The 20866-nt window shown below is 33.4% G+C and overlaps 1 protein-coding gene across 3 annotated transcripts; it reads right to left on the bottom strand.

The window, feature by feature from the left end:
- Nucleotides 1–4066: 4066 nt before the first annotated feature.
- Nucleotides 4067–19981, bottom strand: LOC11444888 (U3 small nucleolar RNA-associated protein 25). 3 transcript variants are annotated; one of them, XM_039830478.1, is made up of 25 exons: nt 19815–19981; nt 19623–19702; nt 18370–18488; nt 17646–17826; nt 17107–17245; nt 16281–16404; nt 15935–16032; nt 15742–15858; nt 15496–15576; nt 13904–14079; nt 13524–13596; nt 11227–11286; nt 11064–11102; nt 10880–10968; nt 9629–9693; nt 8664–8672; nt 8240–8277; nt 7892–7951; nt 6476–6547; nt 6147–6176; nt 5949–6043; nt 5745–5850; nt 5498–5560; nt 4930–5001; nt 4067–4583 (listed from the first exon to the last, which is right to left on the bottom strand). In XM_039830478.1, exons 2-25 carry the CDS (start codon nt 19670–19672, stop codon nt 4491–4493), a joined length of 2049 nt encoding a protein of 682 aa, XP_039686412.1. In that variant the 5' UTR covers nt 19673–19702; nt 19815–19981; the 3' UTR covers nt 4067–4490. The 3 variants fall into 3 exon arrangements, with proteins under 3 accessions (XP_039686412.1, XP_024631853.1, XP_024631854.1); XM_024776085.2 differs by lacking the exon at nt 8664–8672 and having other exon boundaries at nt 8240–8286; XM_024776086.2 differs by lacking the exon at nt 8664–8672 and having other exon boundaries at nt 8240–8286; nt 19799–19967.
- Nucleotides 19982–20866: the final 885 nt, after the last annotated feature.

The raw sequence follows: 20866 nt of genomic DNA, 5'->3' as shown, positions 1-20866 counted from the left end.
GAAAAATGTTAGTATGTTAATTGTTATGTTAGGATTTTTTTAGTCAGGATTTGAACACGGAACCTCCAACTCCCTCGTTGCTATGTGTAACTCTAATGAGGCGACAAAAGGTTCTTTAGGCCTTTCTGCTCGCGGTAGATCGTAGCGCATCGACACTTGCTTGTTTTTGTCATAGCTTGATGCACAAAAAACTTTGTATCATAAGAGAAATTATGGCTATCGAAATAACATTCACTAGCAGCATAGTAAACATGATATTCATTCATCAATTGCTTATTTATGCATACAATTTAGCATATAAATATGACACAACATACTAGTCAATAACAATCATGCATACATTCTTAATCATATTAGTCTATTTCTCAATCGTGTTAGTTCAATCATTAACAATTCAATCATCGAAGACAATCTAAAACAACGCCTCAGGTACTAACATTATTGCACAAAACCAAGGTGCATACATAGTAAAATATAAGCAAAAGAGATATAAAAGTCAAATATTGTTTGTCTAAAAAGTTGAATCAAGTGCATGTCTTTTGGAATTAATCATTGAGGTTACAAATATTCTAGGTATCAGAAGTTATAAATATGTCATTAATTCCTTCGACATTACTTACTTAAAGTACTCTCTCACTAATAAAATGAGGGAAATGTTAACTTGTACTCTTGGGGCATAAGTTAAGAAACCAAATGTGAAAAAAAATTCTTGGAAATTGTGCATTCAACGTTTAAAAAATTATATTTTTAATATAAAATTTATTACTTAATTCTATTTTAAGTTTCTTATTTTGTGCCCTAAAGGCACAAGTTAACATGACCTATAAAATGAATACAAAAATATGTTTTTTAATGACAGTACCACTATTATAAAAAATAAGTACCAAACTACCACACCTTTAGAACTAAGGGAAACGATTGTTACCACGAAAAGTTGATTCACGGGCTAATTACGGGCCTTTGATTTCAATTCTCTCCCTCCCTGATTTCCGCCAAGAAGGAAGGAACTGCATTATCCCTAACAAATATGAATACACCTAAGCACTTTTGTGGTTCTCATGGAAATTCATTCGTGTTATATAGCTATGCTCTAGAATTAATCACATTATTATCACTATTTTTTTTATTGGACACTATGATCATCAGAATTGAGACACGTGGTCTATTACCACCATCATTTATTCCTCTTTAAAAGGTTAGTGGTAGCGGGTCATATGTCGCAATACTGGTGGTTATAGTGTCCAAAAAAAATATTGGTAGTAATGTGATTAATTTCAAAATAGTGGTAGTTTGATATTTATTTTTTTATTGCAGTGGTACAGTCGTCAAAAACCCTATTTCTTTACTTGTATTTTATTAGTGAGAGAGTACGTTAAGTAAGTTCCGAAGGAATTAATGAACATTTATGACCTCAATGATTATCATCCAATACAAATTAAGTATAACTCAATCCGTCATTCATCGGATATAGAATTCACACGGAATTACAAATTTAAGATGAGACGAATAAGATATTGATGGTTTAATCATTGTAAACCTCCTTGAAACATTATTAAAAGTTAGAATTCTTTTATGCAAAGAGGTAATGCAAAATTGAATGATGAAAAGAGTCCCTACTTATACTCTCACAAGTCACAACTACCTAAATTTGAACTTAGCGGTCTTGATCAAACTAAGAGTCAAACAAGATCTTTGTTCTCTTATAAAAAAAAAAAAACTAAATCTTAGATCTATGAAATACATTGTTAAAGCCTAAAATTAAATGACGATAATCTTGACAATAAAACAAATATAATATTGTACCAAAAAAAAAAAAACAAATATAATAAGAGTTTAATTTATTTATACTGAACATATACAAAAAAAATTACACATTCATTCAATATTGTATTGTCACATTAATTAATGAAGTATGAAAGTCATGCGTTTTTAACTCATTAAATAATAAGTTAAGACAATACAACGTTTGATACATGTATATAATTTTTTTTGCGTTTTTAAATCTTTAAACGATGTGGTAAGTCTATACAACGTTAGATATGTATAGAACTTTTTTACACGGACCGTATATATCTAATTAGATTGAGAAAGAGAAATTATAAGACTATTACTTTTTCCACCCTGCGGGTTTCCTCACGCGCTCTATTTTTTCTCCAAAAATGCCCTTTAGTTTTCGGATTTTATAATCCGGAATGGTGTTTTCTTTTGTTAAAGGGTGAAAAAATTAGTAACGGGTTTTTCCGGATTTTGTAATCGGGAAACTTCAAAAAAATAGGGCGCGTTGCATGATGTTTCCGGATTACATAATCCGAAAACCCCCTAAACACCCTTTTTCAAGCTAAAACAGTTCGGATTATATAATTCGAACTGTATCAGCAAAAATTCTAAACATGTTTGTAACATGGATAGTCATTTTATGGACAATATTAATCTTTCTAACTCTCATCATTCTGTTTTGGGTCATTGTTACATGTTCTTAGTAAAAAATTGGATTTTCAGACTATTTGATCGGATTGCTCCGAAACTTCCCCATAAAATCAGAAAAAATTCAAGGACTCTCATAGAATGGACTTCTTACGGGACTCCGCCCCTCAAAATCCAAAATTTCATCGTTTAGACCCATTTTTCTTTTTTTTTTCATTTTTCATATTCTCAGAAAAAATTTGCATAGTTTTATTTGATTTTTAGAATTTTTTGGTGCTATTTTTATGATTTTATTTAACAGGTTTTAAGCATTTTTTACATTTTTTGTTGTTTTTAAAAGCAAAACTCAAAACTGTTAAAATGTGAAAGAGTCTGCATAAGAATTGTCCGGATTATAAAATCCAAAATAGTAAACATGAATCTGAATTTTAAAATCCAGAATGCACAAGGACAATTTTGGACCATAGGGTGGGAAAAGTAATAGTCAAATTATAATTACACTGTTCGTTCAACAATTTTCTAATCAAAGTCTACCATAGTATGATTCATTTTAAGCTTAAATATGATAATCGTCCATATAATTTGAGTCAGTTTTGATTTTCGTCCCTGTAAAAAAAAACTTTGAAATACATCCTTGTATAAAAAAATTGTTTGAAAAAGGTCTTTGGCCCCACTTCATGTCTGACTTGGTATGTTATTCGCCACGTGGCAGTCCACGTAATTAAAAACTTAAAAATAAAAAAATCTGAAAATTAATTTTAAAAATCATAAAATAAATTTAAAAATCATAAAATATTTCCAAAAAAAATTTCCGAAAATTAAAATTTTTGAAAACTTAATTTTTTTGACATAAAAATTGTTAAAATTATAAATTTTGAAAATTAAATTTTCAAAAAAATAGTTTTTTTTTTTAATTTGAAAATTATATATTAAATTTTTTTCCAAAATAATGACAATTATATTTTAAAAAAAAAATTTAATTTCTTGTTCTTTTACGAAAATTTTATTTTTTTCAGAATATATTTTATTAAAAAAAATTAATTTTATTTAGAAAATTATACAAAAAAATAAATCAGAAAATTATTTTAATATTTTAAAATTTATTTTCTGATTTTTTAAATTGTTTTTTAATTTTAAATACAATTTTCAAAATTTTAATTTTTTTAAAAAAATTTAATATTATGGGGCACGCCACGTGGCTAAAACCATGCCAAATCAGCTGAATAGTGGAACCATGAACCTTTTTCAAACAATTTTTTTTTTTTACAGGGACAAAAATCAAAACTGGCCCAAACTACGATTATCATATTTAAGCCTTCATTTTAATTTGAATGATGAAAGAGGAAATTACAACTAACTTACTTTCTCTTTTCTTATTCTCACTTTATTTATAATTAAAAATGGGTATCTAAGTAAAATTTATTTTTAATTTGCAAACGAAAAGAGTTGCAAGGGCTGTTCTCTTCTTTTTCGGTTGACCCTATCCTAATTGAGCTAAATTCAAATAAAATCATCGAGACATTTAGTTCAAGACTCTAAATGTTTTCTAAAGCTGCAAATCCAAGTGGGCGTTTGCTTCAGTAAGATCAACTAAGTGTAAAGACTAATCGCCAACAAAATAAGTATAGATTTCAACAAAAAATAAATAAAGACCAATCAACTGATTTCATATTTCATTCATTACAATAATAAATTCCTAGAAATAAATATTTTATACCAAGCTTGTGTGTATTGAACTCCTAATGTATTTTGTGAGTTGACCCTGGCAATTCTATATTTTTGTGCCTTTCAAATTACTTCTGCATGCATACTACATAAAGTTGAATAAACCAAGGTGGATAAGAAAAAACACTCCCAAGGGGGTGAGTTATCCTCCATGATTTTTGTTCAGTAAGAGCTATTACTATCATTTCATTCTTCAAGTTCAAGCTTCCTCAGAAAAACCAAATATAAGTCTTTATAATCTCGTTGATATCTTTGTAAAGAGCCTCTTGGACTACAAAAGCATATAAATATGACACAACATACTCGAGTTGCTTTGCGCAACTATGGAGTACAACATAATTCTAATCGCAAAAAACAAAAACTGGTTTCTCCGAAGCCACCTTCTTTGTTGCCACCATCTTTGTTGCATGAGTAGTTCCAACAATTCTTTCCAGCTAAAATGTAAAGAAAGGTATAATATCAATACAATAAAAAATAGCGAGAGAAGAAAATCAAAAGGAAAATAAGATTACCAGAATTGCAAGATAAATTTAATTAACAAGCACTGCAAAAGACTACTAAAATCCAACAATGTAGACATTAATGGAAAAATCACAGTGACATGCCGTGATTTTATTGAAGCTACAAGTGTAGCTTTTGTCAAAATCACGGTGGCGATTCTGACAATCGCACCGCAAAATCAAACATGCAGGGATGCCTCTCTAGATTAATATAAAGCCACTTGCACCACATTTCGTCAAGTAGCATAATACTGAAGGACATCAGAGAGTGAGGCATTACCCGATACTTGTCGAGGCGTGAAAAAAGGGCAGTGCACTGAGGGTTTTCAGACCCGTCAAGCCGATTTACAATCTGCATATGGAAACAAGAGATATCAGTGAAAAAAAGGAGATTTTAGAATTTGTTTTCACTTCGTGTCGTTCATATGAGAATAGAAACTATTGCAAATTTATATCAACAAAAAAAGGAGCCATGAACTATATTTTCTTCATTCATAGGCTACAGAAACAGATTTTTTGGTTGTCATTTCTTATAGAGAGAACCAATGAATTTGGCTGGAAATAATTCAAAAACTTTTTCCAGCCATGAGATTCTTCCTTTAAACATTGTGTGACAGACTTGTCTTCTTATCTCCCACTTGGGTCTTTGGACACCTTTTTTTGTTGTTGGATTTTTCATGACTAGACATGCAAAAGAACAGGATTACTCTTTTGGGACAATTTTAATTTTTTTCTGCTGATTTTATTGTTAGCCTAGGAGGATTCCTACTACATCTGTCTTGCACTCTTTCCTTAATGAATTACTGCGAGAGAAGAGAAATTACTACTTCATTTACAAGTCTGCTTACCTCAGGGTAAAGCTCCTTCCTCTCTGGGAGTGAATACATGATTAAATTCTTAACCCCACGAATCTGCCATGAAGAAATAAACTAAATTTGTCAATTTTGCATCAATATAACTGTTGAGTAAGAGGAAAGTAAGATCATAGAAGAATAATTTCAAAACTACCATAACATACCACTATTAAATACAAAAGAAATTAACTATAGGAAAGAAAGGGAGGGAGGAAAAAAAAACTATTTCACTGCACACAACCGGAAATCTGCGGTAAAAATGACATCTTTCTGTGTAAAGCATAATTTTTCTTTCCGCTTTAAAGAACCAACCACGTGCACGAGAAATATCCTGATTTGTTGTATACCTAAATTAAAAAGATCCACACATAAATTACAATGGAACACGAGAGCTACATTTTAAGATTAGAGCTGTAATGGCAAAATAAAGGAAATGGTTCCTTACTCCCCAACCAGACAGAAGGAGGCATTCTGGGACTTCAAAAAATTTCGGATTCGAATAAATTCGAAGTAAGAACTGGCAAATATCATGATTCCTCCCTGCATCAAATATTTCATTAAAAAACCATTAACATCTGCATATAAATTTAAATTATAACAAACATGCATGTTCGAAGAAAATGAAGTTTATTAAAATGTTAACCTGATCAGAGTCTTTTATTCTTGGGAAAACCTGCAAGAATGATTCACATAGTATCTCAGTACAATTTGGTGCATAAGTTTTAGCTAACACGCACATAATTACCATTCATTTATACCGTCTGTACATTGCTTAGAAGATTCAATTCACGTATTATCACTCTTATTTTCAGTCTAAAATGTTACAAAAATATGTCCATTTGCTTCAGACTTTAGCCAAATTACTCGAAAAAGACTAGCAATGACTGCAAATTGCTAGAAAGAAAGAATGAACAACTAAAATTAATAGAACTCGACACAAATTTTTTAAAACCACTATTCCAGAATACATACCTCCTTAACAAAATAATTAAAACGGTCATCATCCGCATCTACTATTGACTCTATATTAAACCGTACATAAACCTGCAGGAATCAAGATATAGAAGTATTAGCTGAATAGAATAAAGTATAAGGAACACACCCACAGAGATATATCTGAATAAGTATTGACAAAAAAGCATAAAGAAAAATGAAAAGCCTGAACTCAATAGTAAAGAAAATTTAATGAAGAAGGAACGTTAGTATATAAAACAAATTAATCATGGCAAGAATGAATATTCAGTAAACAGAGCATAATAATGACACTGTTTACAAAAAAAAGTCATTTTCCAGGTAGATGTCAGATTTAACTAAAAACAAAAATCCAATTAATTTCCCCAGGGCTTATAAACACTTTGTGAGCATCTTCAACAGACCCCTTAATAAACAGAAGACAAATAAATCATGCATGTTATAAAAGATATGCAATAATTTAAAAGAATAAATCTTTGCTCTTTAAGTTTAGGATTATTTATCGTCCATGAGATGGGCACTGTAACTTTAATACGCAACATCATAGTAGATGGTTTAGGGTGGTGAACAATAGTAACTGTAACTTTATTTTAAGCCCCTAATTGTTTTGAAATCACAATAATCACCCCATAATCTCTCCCCAAACCCGACCCCAGCGGTAACAAAGGCAAAAACCCAAACCCAGCATCATGAACCCATGCCGCCGACATTCAACCCCAGCCACCTCCATTTGACTGTGGTTGCAAGTACACATCTGGTGCACTCCCTATCACATAAGATCCAAGAAAATTGAGGACTATGAAGCACGGACTCCTAACACGACATTGACACAAACACGTCAACTCCTAACACGACATTCATCAATGGAGTTTCTCCATTTCTAATAAGCAATTTATTTCTTTGAAAGAAGTTCTAAAACGCTAAAAATGTTGTGATTAACTTTAATTTCTATAACCCCCAAATTGGTCAACATTTCTCAACACATATGTAACTCTTATATCTACGTTGTGTGGATCCAAGAGAGAAGGAAAAAAGTTCCAGATATATGTCTGAGTTGTTCAACACGGCTCGTATGACTGTTATATAAGTGTCAGACACCGATGTAGGAGTGTCGATGTAAAGGAAAAATTAATTTTATTTAGGACATCGGTCTTAGTTGTCCGACATGTGTCGTAAGAGTGTCATAGGAGTGTTGGACACTGCAACACGTCTAGTCCAAGAGGTGTTCGTGCTTCATAGATTGAGGAGCAATAATATTGCCTACTAGATTATTGAAATGCACCTAAACCTAATTCGCTTCCTTCATATATGAAATGCCTACCATGCATTAAATAGAACATCAGTGCATCACAATAGCATAAATGCACAAAATGCATATTACTTTCACAAATAGCAAGAAATTTTGAAAAAGTGTACCTGTTGAATTTTAGGGAGCACTTTTTGCAGAACACCTTTATATTCACACATCAATTTCACCTACAAATAACAATTTAATAGAATGATTACAGTAAGATGTAAAAAGTAGAAACAATTATTTTGATTGGTATAACTTGCTTAAAAACCACACACTTCATGGCAATGTTCAATGCATAACAATCCATATCAACCATGCCCATGTGTTGAGTTGTATATTTAAAAATAAGAGAATACAAAAGAAAGGGAAAATTTGAGAAAAAATTGATGTACTGAGAACTTCTCAGCCATGAGATATCTCTAATGAACCGATGAAAATAGATAGTAAGTGCAACCAAATATGCTACATACCTTCCCTTCATAATTAGAACACTGATGATTGAATGAAGTAATGATCTCTACAAAAAGGAAATATGGGGGTCATAATATGTCTAGCCATGTTTCCATGGTGCAAGTAAAAAAGTAGTCAATAGCAAAACTAACAATAACTCAGTTCCAATATAACTTGGTTAAAAAAAACAATAGGTTAACCAACAATCCCTCCTCTAGGTGGCCATTTTGTAATCAAAAGTGAAGACACACTAAACAAAAGGTTTTCTCTAGTCAAACAGGCCCAAAAATTTCAACTTTGTATACTTGGAAATAAACTATGGGAAATGTTAACAAGTGCCCCCGGTGCACTTCTTAAGGGAATATAAAACGAAATATTCTCATGAAAATTGTGTATTCTACTTTCTGAAAGTTGAAAAAGTGTACTTTTTAATGTAAAGTTTTACTTTTATTTCTACTTTAGGTTTGTTAACTAGTGCCCCGGGCACCGGTTAACAAGACCCATAAACTATAAAGACGATTGTGGTGTGATTCAAACGGATGAAAACCAATTTCGCAAAAGGAAGGATGAATCACCATGTGCAGCAAAGAAATATTTGTTTCTCAATCATACTAATATCTGCCACATTTATTAAAGGCTTAATTGCAGGTTTGGGTCCTTATGTTTATTTTCGGTTTCATGTTGGTCCTTATGTTTTAAAAGTTTCAAGTTGGTCCCTTATATTTTAAAAGTTTTAAGTTGGTCCAAAACATTACTCACATTGGAATAAGTTAGTCCCTTTCGTCAAATAAAATTGAGTTTCTTAGAAATCGTGGTTGGGCCCAACACAACCCCCACAAAACTGGCTTGTGAGGTGAGGATTGCCCCCACTTATAACACATGTTCAAGCCTTCTTTTGTCCGATGTGGGACTCTTTAACCCCCCCCCCAAAAAAAGAGACTAGACGTCTGGAGCGTGGATATAAATGGTGGGTGGCCCAATGGATCTTGGATGAGTCTCTGATGCCATCTTAGAAATCGTGGTTGGTCCCGACACAAAACCGGCTTGTGAGGTGAGGATTTCCCCCACTTATAAAAACATGTACAGGCCATATTTTGTCTGATGTGGGACTCTTAAACAGGGTCTAATAAAACAAAAAAAGTTAAAAAATGTGACTAACTTATTATGTGGCAGAAGGGACTAACTTATTCCAATGTGAGTAATGATTTGGACCAACTTGGAACTTTAAAACATAAGGGACCAACTTGAAACTAAATAAACATAAGTGGCCAAACATGCAATTAAGCCTCTACTAGAAAGTATAAATGAAGAAGAATGGGAAGACCCATGTGGTTTTCTCTAAAGGAAAAACAGGTGAAAAATGTGAATTGTTCATAAAATATTTGGCAACATGAAGGAATGTTCATCACCTGGATTTGAATAAAAACCCAGAATTATTGTCTGCCTGTAAAATCTGGCTTGCTCATCAAGATACCTAAACAAGGAATACAAAATTATGTATCTCAACATATTTTCTTGGGAATGAATCTTGAATTTCTGGTGTATATTTCACTTCAGACCCCCGTCACCTCACCTCTAACAATCTGAGTGAATCATGCAGTTCATAGAACATAAAACAATGTGTTGAAGTTACAATTTTTTATAGAGAAACAGAACAGTAAGAAGAAATAGGACTATTGTGTAAGATGACAGATAACAACTTTGATACACAAGACTAAACACTAACCCTTATTGAATATTTAAAGGGATACAAAACTCCTAATCCTAAATAAATAGGGAAATCAAGAAACAAATCATGATAACAATATGAAAACTAATCCTAAGAAATAAACTAAGATACTCTAACACACTGAATTATAATAAAAGCAGGGCAATCCTTTTTGTGCTGTCCAACTGAATAGAAATGATAGAGAGAATACAAATAGCATGCATAACAACAGGCATGGGCTCTATTTTACTAAGCCAGCTTCAGCCTAAAAAAAATGTTTTCACTTTAAACCAAATTGCATTCTTTTTACCCAAAGTGGCATGCATACTTGTAGCTTTCCTGTTCTCAGACCTCAAACTGACTCTGTAACGATTTTTCTAATTTGCACAGACCTACACAAGTGCCTGAATGCGAGTCTTCTTATTTTTCAGGAAGAAATAATACCGGCATAACACATGAATAATGTTTGTTTTTACTACTGACTTGTGTTCCAAAGCACTTCTAATAAAAGCAAAAGAACTTGCTGTGGACGAGATGGACATCTGAGCACTTAGTATGCCAACACGAACACGCTATAGTGTTTAAGGTCAGTAATCCCACTATAGCATTTTGAAAGGCCGGACCCTATTTGGGATTCATAAATACTTCTTCTAACACTTATCTTTTAAATTCTGTGTAGGATATCTTATCATCCTCCCATATTTTAACTTATCCCTTGCCCTTATTTTTAACTTCTTGTTTTAACTATAAGATTTTTTTTTGTTTTCAAAAAAGAAAACAAAGACAAATGGTCACTATATATTAGTAAGTAACAATAATTTTGCCATATGCCAAATTAAAAGAAATAAAAGTAACAATGGAAAACAAGCATACAAATTTTATATTGATCAAGGAGGGAGTGGGAAACACAAGAAAAACTGGCTTCAATGAAGAAAAGCCAAATAGAATATACCATGGTCTAATGCGCATAACATCTGTTCTGGGCGGCGTAGATGGTAAGCGGTTCAAGTGTTCAATAACTGGACGCACATGAGACCAATTCTGACAAGTTTCAACAATAATGAGAAACTGGCTACTGTAGTTCAAATCATGGGTAAAGTCAATTTTCTGCAATAATTTAAACAAAGAATGCTAACCTGCATTGTCATTACATCTGCATGATCAATAATAAGAACCTGCTTCAAAACATACACTCTGTCAACTTCGTACGATATGATCCAAATACACAGCATCTGCCTATCCAGATATAAATATAAAGTATATAGTATAATGTATAACAATTAAGAGTAGGGCAATCACCTCTATGGACGAAAGAAAATCTACATCTTTTTCCTTATTGATTTCAGTCTCTTCAATTTTCTATATCCAAACCAAACTGATGTTAGCTTATACAAGCAATACATATAAAAAAAAAATTAAAAAAAAAACTGTTCAACAAAATTGCACAATCTTGAGAGGATTATTAATAAAAAACATTTCAAATTCACACTGAGGAACAAACTACACAGCAAAGTTATTGTTGAGATATTTCTATTGTAAATAGGATATTTTGGATCTGATGTGAGATTTGATTGAACACATTGATCCATGTAGTCAACATAGGCCCCATGGTGCTACACAAAACCCCATTTTGCATTGAAGTTTAGAGTAGCGCTACTTATACAACAGTAAAGCTCATGTAAAATTCTAACTTTTTGGTAACTTCATCCTAAAATATCTTGGGGGGTGTTTCTGTCAACTTACAGTTGTTTGTTGTTCCAGCTGTTTTTGTGGACCTTTTGTCATTTCATCATAATATTCTATGACAACAAAAAAGAGCCCTCCTATGTCTGATCATTTCTTCTCCTGTGAAATATCATCGTTTCCCCCTCTTGCGGCTTTCCATTGGCCCTTTCTGCAACCTTTCAAGGCGGCCATCCTCACCTTGTGGCTTTCCAGCAGCCCTTTCTACAACAAAATGCTATCCGTGCATCAGAGCTATTTAGTCAAAGATATTGAGCAGCGGCGCCCTTCGCATGTTGTTTTCCTTGTATGGACTACCTATAAAATATTCATCGATTCATGATCGGAGTTTAGGTTCTCCAATTTGACCCACTTTCAACTTTGCATGGTCTATCTTGTGTGTACTGGAAAAACCATCAGATGTAGATGTGCATCATATCATGCACCTGATAACTCCTCTGATTTGAACTCTTGAAGTAGTAATCAAAGGTTGATCCCTCAAATAAGCAAGTCTTGTCCTAAGTGTGACGATTGCCAGCTCAGCCACAGTATTGACAAGTGATTTCGCCTATACATTTGTACCTCTGTGGGGTTTCGGTCATATAGTGTAACCATTAGGTTCCAGCCATCCAAATACAGTCACATTTATGGATGATTATTCTTAATGTACTTGGTTATTTTGTAATGAAAATTTCTTCAAATCTTTATTGAGAAAACATCAATTTGGTGTTCAAATCTACACTTAAATGCTCGTGATTTTACATAAATTCAAAACTTTTTGGCTCCTTGTGACATTTTTCATCAAACACCTTGTGCTCAAAACTTTTTGGCTCCTCGTGACATTCTTCATCAAACAGCTTGTGCTCATGTCCCTCAACAAATTGGGGGTAGCTGAACCTAAAAATGGTCACCTTATCAAAATCACTTGAACAATTTTGCTTCAAAGAACTGTTCCTCACGATCTAACCTACATTACCGCTTCAACTACTTTTTGTAGCAGTTGAATTTTATCCTTCAGAGCTGCCACATGTTCGACAAAAACATACCTCCTCCATGTTAGTCTAGGTGGATGTATCGGTGTCGGTCACATCCCCTTCACCACCAACGTGCTAGTGATGGAAATGACTCTCTTCCAGATAAAAATTGCTGAGACCCCACCAGCATTGTCTCTGGAGCTTGATCTTTTCGATAACACTTTTAAAAAGTATACACTCCATCAGAATCACTTTCCTCATTACCCCCCCCCCCCCCCCCTTCTTGTAGGCTGTTGTTGGATTTTCACAATTAATGTTTACCTGATGTTAAAGTTGATACACTCAAGGCCTATTTGGTTTCCAAAGGCTACACATAGATCTTCGACCTAGACGATTGTGACATTTTCTCTGATGTGGCCAATATGATATCTCACAGGTTATTCTTCTCCATGGCTACTATTCAACACTGGTTCCAGAGAAACTTGGTCTCAACAAAAAATTTCTAAGGTAAACTTGAATAAATCAAACAACTCTGTAAGAATTGGACCTAGGGTTCATACTTCATGGAATGATGAACACACAGAGAGAGAGAGGGGGGAAAGTATAATTTGATATTAACTTTGTAAAATGTTATTATGGACTGAATAGGCTGAGAACACCTATTTATAGTATAAACAGATAGTTGGGAGTTTGTGTCAGCTCTCAACAGTTGTCACTAACCTTAGTACATAACAAGCTACATTATGCGAATACATAGCATACACACAAGATAAAATAGAAGCTAGAACTATACACTAAAAACTCTAATCTAAAAAGAAAAAAAAAAGGGGTCTACATAGTCAAATTCTGATTAAAGGAAATAAAATAAATTCAAAAAGTAAACAAAAAAAACCAACTTACATTAACCAAACAAAGTGGTGAAGCAATAATAAAGTCTGAGGTATGGAAATCACTGAACAACTTGATTGTCTTCCTGCACAGAACAAAGTATTATATGATGTAACAAGACTACATACGAAAAACTTTCCAAACAAAATGTTAATAAAATAGGTCAGCTGCTAATATAATTTAGACTTATGGAAAACAAACTATGCTTACACCAACAATCACAATCATCATCATCATCCATTAACAGTTAACCAATTGAAAAAAATAACAACAAATAACAAGGATAATGACTATAATTACAGATGTTGAAAGGGGACTTTACAAGCTTTCACAGTATGTCACGGAGTAGGAAAGAGAATAAACAATACTAATCACTATAGAAGTGCAATTACCTAGTAAATTTTATGCCAATCATAAAGTCATCCTCGTTATGGTAGGGAGAAAGTACTTTATAGTCATCCGGTTTTTGAGGGTATGCATTTTCAAGCTCCTCGCCATTTTCCTTGTCACCTTTATCTTCTTCATCTCCAAACTTAGCCGAAAAACGATCCATATGTTCAACATTGACCTGAGAAAACAGACACAAATATCACAAAGGAATACTAGAATATTTTATCTTGCTCTGGACAAAGGAACAGCGTTGTGAAGATATCATCAAAGCTTGCTGGGCTAATCTGAATCTGTCATGCTGTGAGAGGATTGAATTGATTCAGGATATGGACAGGGAATTCAAAGACCATAGTGTAGGCACCATTAGAAAGGAAATTATTCAGCTGGAAAAAAGATTGAAGGATGTGGACTCTTGGGCAGACTCGACAGAAGCTCTTTCAAGATATAAAGGGATGGAAAAACAACATGAGGAACTCCTAAAGCAGGAAGAAGTTATGAGGCGCCAAAGGAGTAGAGCCGTTTGGTTGAAAGACGGTGACAAAAATACAAAGTTCTTCCATTCTAAAGCGAGCCAAAGAAGAAGAGTTAATGAGATAAAGAAGCTGAAGGATGAAACAGGGAATTGGTGCAGAGGAGAGGAAAATGTAGAGAGGCTCCTCATCAGCTACTTTAGTAATTTGTTCACATCCTCAAATCCTACAGATGCTGACTTGGAGATTGACTTGTTTTTTGTTAGGGAAAAAGTTATTCATATTCCTGGTACTGATCAGTGGGCAGATATTCTTACAAAATCTGTATCTACAGCAAAGTTTCATCTTATGCGCTCCAAACTCAATGTTGCTGAAGCCCCACCTTGAGTTGGAGCGGGTGTACAAGTGTATAGGATAGGTTAGCCTTAAGTAGCTTGTATCTAGTGTTCTAATAGCCAGCTGTTGACAGCTGGCATCTATGTTGGCATGTGTCAGTTAGATTCAGGTTAACCTCTCAGGCTCATATATAAAGCCTCTTGTAACTGTTCCTATTCATTCAATGAAAAACAGATTTTGAGATTCAGAAATTAGTTAGATAATGCTCTCAGTTTCCCTGTAGTTTCACACCAACAAAATAGTTTCTATGGAAGTGAAAAAGCCAGCCTAAAACTATGTATTCTCTTTATATATAGTATAGATAACTAACTCTAATTGTCTTGTAACAGTTCAGTAGGTAGATTAATCTGAACCAGGACACCTATATATATTCATATTGGTGAATTGTACTCTTATAAGTAATACAAATTAAACTTAGAATTAACTCCTCTCCTTCTCTCACAACTGCAATATTTCGTTACAAGAACAAGCAGGGAAAAACATTTGTATCCGGAAAGAGATGCACAAATAAGGATAACTGACTGAATTCTGTAGCATATCTAACCAGTATGACATTTCATTAAAAAACATGATGCGCAGAAAAAGGTCTACCAAATGCCCAGCTTAAGGGCTGAGGCAACACCTCGGAGTCCAGAACAAGCATTGATATTATGTCATGATCAAGAGTCCAGCGCATGGTTAGTTTGACTTCATTAGAAATAAATTAAGAAAATAGAAAACAAAACTACCTTGTAAGCCGAAGGTGTAAGTTGTATAAGCCTCTTTACAACACGATATGCAATATTTGCAAATGGCAACAAAATTAAAACCTGGATCATGCAACAGAAAAATATATTTGTTAAGTATGGTTTACATTTCTTAAGTAAATCTTTTATATAAGAGTTCATTTCAAGGAATATCAAGTGAAAATTTCAATTATAGTAGAAAAACATCCACCATAAGGAAACAGTCACTACCTACAAAAAATCCATTACCTTAGGACGAGTAAAACCTTGATCTCGGAATCTCTCAGTATCAGCACCCTCTTCAATCCTAGCCAATTTGGAATCATTCTTTTTAACACGATCTCTAGTTCTGAAGACATGATTGAGCTGTGCAAAATAGCTATTAAGCAATTTTGTAAACAGTTCTCATATATTATATAGAATAAAATGAAAATTTGCTTACAGAATGCATTATGTATGCATCCATGATGCTTGTGTCTTCGAGGCCTTTTAGATAGAATGGTCTCTTGTTACAGTAAAGTATATCCCGGTAGCTGCTGCCTGGAACCAAGTCAATGATGTGAATGCCCGTATAAGGATTACATAAATTAAAGTTAAAATTATGTTGTATACAAATGTGCAACTGAATGCCCGAATCCCCTATAACAGCAGACAACCAAAAACATACTGCAAAAAAGAAACACCAACTCAACTTGGTGAATCTTGCTATAATAATAAAGAGCGCAACAATACATATAATATTTCAACAACTTAATTATTTATACATTAATGATTTCAAATCAACTTACAAAGGGAGAAAAACATCTTCTGTTTTGGTGAATTAATATCCTTGCCTCCAGATGTCTTAGAGACATCCATCCAATGCTCATATAACTTTTCCTTCAGACCAGGACAGGAGTTGATATTAAAATCCTACAAGAGAAAGCAACAAAGAATGTTATATGTACTTGAGGTGCAAGAAGTTGAAAGAAGAACATCTTTTATAAGCCGACATAAGATTATCACTTTTCTTAGATGTGTAAAAAATTGCATAATATAAAAGTTTACCAAAGCCAAGACATGTGCATAATGTTAATGCCAGGGGAAAAATTAAAAACAATAACTGGCAACCAAATCCTTTTTCCCACAAGGTGGACAAGGGAAACATTAACATTAAAGGAAAGTCATATCCATCAAAAGATGCTTATTCCATTCAAAACAAACCACTGCACAGTTTATTTTTACTGCAAGGACAACTGATCAAAATCTCTAAATAGACAGTAAACAACACGTCATTGGCTCAATTTATTGTCAACTTAAAAACTTATCCCACGAAAAAATGATTAGGATGTAATTAAATAGTCAACAGTTAATTATATTTACTACAAAACCTTTGGGTAAAGAGCATCAAAGACAGTTGATAACCCTCGTGCAATATTCCATCTAACACGTAACATTATCTATTCTAGGGCATCATTGTGCAGAAAAAAAAGAAGTTTCATTGTGTGTCAAGGACAACTATTCCTTAATGGTAAGGAATATTGATCAGCATGTGGTATACTAAATTTTGAACTTACAAAATGAGGCCAGAGAAAAGAAATCTTGGATATACCAATAGCACTATATAGTATATACCTTCAAGATATTTTCGCCAGTTCCTCTCCATTTGCAATTTGAGACACCGATAACTGGTACATCCCAGCTGAATTTCAAGTTCTTTTGGCTGTCAATCTCTTCTTTTGATAAATTATGTTGCAAATGTAAATCAAAAGAGCTGCGTGGAAAGAAAAAAAAGTAAAAATTAATGTTAGATTAAGCACGCTAAGAGAGCATAGTATTATGATGAGCTATGTGTGCATAATGATCAAGTAATACAAAAAGTAACACTATCAGCTAGCAAGATAGTATTAATCGGATTCATTACAAATCATGCAAGAGAGATCAAAATCATACTGATGCAATTATGAAAGTATTTAACATGGAAATCAGTTGTGAAAACTTATATAAAAAAAAGTATGAACGGAAATGGCAAGATTTTCATTTCTAATTGGAATAAAGATTGGAGAGCTTTGGTGCATCTATTAGCTGCTTAGCTCTGTTAACTTTGGTTGTTCTCTCAAATCAAAACTTTTCTATCCAAAGTGTGAAAGAAAATATATTTAACGTTAACAAACCTCAAATCCACTGAATCCTCAGATGTGGCTCCACCATTTGTCCTAATATCCTCTTCATCTGAATGAGAAAACTCATTGTCCTCTTCAGTCTCAGAACCTTCTATTAATCCAGAATCATTGTCATCATAATTTTGCTGCAAGCTTCCCACAACATTGCTTCTAGGAGAATCAATGTCAGACCCTAAGAACAAAAAAAATTAATAAAATCATCAAAAAAATTTCCCACAAATATATAACTATCTTATGCTACTGAAAATGAGGGGATGAATGCAAAAGACAAATCATTAATCACAGCATAACAAAGGATTTTACTTGGACTTCTATGAGGACGAACAACAACCACTAAACCCTTTTCCCACTAGGTGAGATCAGCTAAATGAACTACATAATGCTTGAATGTTTGATGATAAATCATGTCTAAAAATAGACCACTTAGCATAGATTTCTTAATGGACTGACCGATAGTTTTCCTTAACCCTTGTCTCTAACTAATGATCTATCCTCCATCTAATATACCCTCTTAACATGTATTTAAAATAGGTGCTACCCAATATTTGTCTCCAAAGACACTGCTTTTTATTCATACTCATGTGACCAGTTCTATTATTTCTATGACATCTTTTTTTTGTGAGCTCATTTCTATAACATCTAATAATGAACCTGATCATAAACCCCATACTGAAGTCCTAATAAACATGTAATCTACAAGCATGTCTAATCAAACCTTCTCCATCATGGTCATCCTCCAGCAAGTTCACAGATTTAATGATCTCAACATTTGTCTCTTTCTCCACCCTTCTACCTTCTTTCTTTTTTTTCGTACCTTTATCTTCTTTCTTTTTCCTGTAAAGAGGAGCAGAGCAATGTGAATTTCAAAACAATGTGTTATTATTAAATCATTTAACAATGTAGTAAGTAAATTATCATGGACAAGTGTCGCTTGAATTTGACAAACACACATAAACAGAATTAACATCAAGCTTTATTATACAAAAACTAAAGCCAGAAAGAATTCTGCACAGAATAGAATAATTCGAATTTACTTTACATTCTTATGCAATGAAAAAAAATGGACACACCTAGGACTAGGTGTGTTGTCGTGCCTGACACATGTCTGACAAGTGTCTCAAAAAAACAAAATTATTTTCTTTGCATTGACACACCTTGAGCACTGCTCAGACACAACTCAAGCGCATCTACAATATTAATACATGTTCTAATTTTCCTAAAATCATTAGAACAAAAAACTTTTAACAGTAATATATTAGTATTTTTATCAGGCATTTGAAAAATTCCTGCATATGCAAATCTTTTTACATACACGCATCTTCATCTTCACAGTATTCGAAGATAATCAATGAAAGGGCTAATTACCTTAAATTTGTTGTACCAAAATAAGACCTTAAACAGTTAAACTTTATTACATTAGTTTTAGCTTTTCGTGAGTATATAGATGAAAAAAAGGCGAAAGCCAAGCCTATCTTGTTATAGAAATCTATATATCGGTGTCGGTGTCCTATGTTTTTGACATTAGCGGACTCAACATGAGTCTATGCACGTATCGTGTTCAACGCAATTCACTGTCAGAGCTTCATAATTCTTATGCTCTTTCTTATAATCAATAAAACACTTGCACTGAGTAATTAACAAACAATAATCAATACCAATGATAAACACAATAAGAACAGAAAAATGTACAATAAAGCCAACCATTACTATTAATTAACATTATTATCAGTAGTATTAGACTATAGGCCTATTTGAATGACGTTTATCTACATATATAAACACTAGTGAGACTGTTTGTGAGAACTTATAAAAATCATAAATTGTTTTCAGCTTATTTTCATAATCTCTCCAAAATAGCTTATGAAAACAATAATTTTTATTATAGAAACAGCTTATACACATTATAAGCACTTATTGATATAAGTTGCAAAGTAAGCAGTTTATGAAAACAAGGCCTGTTGGTGTTACCTTTTCGAGTTAGACTCAGAAGTAGGAGCAACATGCTGACGCTTCTTCATAATGTTAAGGTTTTGATTCAAACAATTTCTCTGCATACACAAAAATAAAAAATTAAATTAGTAAATACAAATGCTACGCGCAACGAGTAGAATAAAATTGAATTGAAATTTGGATTCAAGTTCAACCAGCTACTAAACTCACCACCGTTGCTGTTTCCGGCACGACGGATGGTGAGGAAGTCGGTGGAGGAAACGGCGGTGTAGAGGGCGGTGGGAAATATGCTGTGCGACAGTGATATAGCTTCGTTCGCCGCTCTGTGCAGTTAAGTATGTCTGTTGTGGTCTTGTGGAGAAGAGATTAGAGAATAGGTTAAGAATTAAGCTTAATTGCACTTTTGGACCCCTATCTTTTCAAAAGTTGTGGTTATGGACCCCTAAGTAATTTCAATACAAAACAGCCCCCTATGTTTTGATTCTTTGGCAGTTTTGGCACCCCAAGGCAAAATAAAAATAAAAAATTTGACACATGGCACCTCACTTAGGGTGCCACGTCAGCGTTGACCGAGTAAACACTGGACTGGGGGTTCAAAACTGCCAAACAATCAAAACATAAGGGGCTGTTTTGTATTTAAATTAGTTAGGGGTCCATAACTACAACTTCTGGAAAAATAGGGGTCCAAAAGTGCAATTAAGCCTAAAAATTAAAATTAAGAAAACCCCTCGTTATTCCTAGTTACACCCCTCGTAATATTTAGCATCCTTCAATCCAAAAATAAAATAAAATTCATCGTGTGAGTTGAAATCCCTCACGGATGTTTGTAGGAATTAGGTTTTTTTTTACATGAGAGAGAAAGAAAAGGGAAAAAAAGAACGAAAAGAAAGTAATTACGTTCTAATAAAGGACACAATACAAGATAATTGCACGTGCACCTTCACAAGAGGTCCAAATGATTAGCTCCCCTTCTTGACAAGAATATATACGGAAGAGTTTTCTTTTTGGAGAATGTAGTTGATGGAGGTGTCTAAATCCTTAACTAAATAACTTCGAATTAGCTCCAGGGGGTTGGCATAATGATTAAACCTCGATGTCTCCTTTGCCGCTAACTGAACTACATGGAGGGAGTCAAAAAAGCACATAATTTTCTTGAAGCCCAGCTTCCCAACAAACTGTAATTCCTATTAACAAAACTTGAATTTTTGCAGCACTAGATGTAGTCACTAACTATGTCACTAACTTTGTTATAAGATTGAGAA

This window comes from Medicago truncatula, chromosome 2, assembly GCF_003473485.1.
Source record: "Medicago truncatula cultivar Jemalong A17 chromosome 2, MtrunA17r5.0-ANR, whole genome shotgun sequence".
Classification (NCBI taxonomy): Eukaryota; Viridiplantae; Streptophyta; class Magnoliopsida; order Fabales; family Fabaceae; genus Medicago; species Medicago truncatula.
This window is presented reverse-complemented; position numbering and strand designations above follow the sequence as displayed.

Coding starts and splice junctions, on each gene's coding strand:
- LOC11444888 (XM_039830478.1), bottom strand. CDS start 19,672: ATGAAGAAGCGTCAGCATGTTGCTCCTACTTCTGAGTCTAACTCGAAA. Junction 16,405..17,106: donor CTGGCGAAAATATCTTGAAG/GTATATACTATA, acceptor TTTCTCTTGTAG/GATTTTAATATCAACTCCTG. Junction 6,177..6,475: donor TTAATTATTTTGTTAAGGAG/GTATGTATTCTG, acceptor TCATTCTTGCAG/GTTTTCCCAAGAATAAAAGA.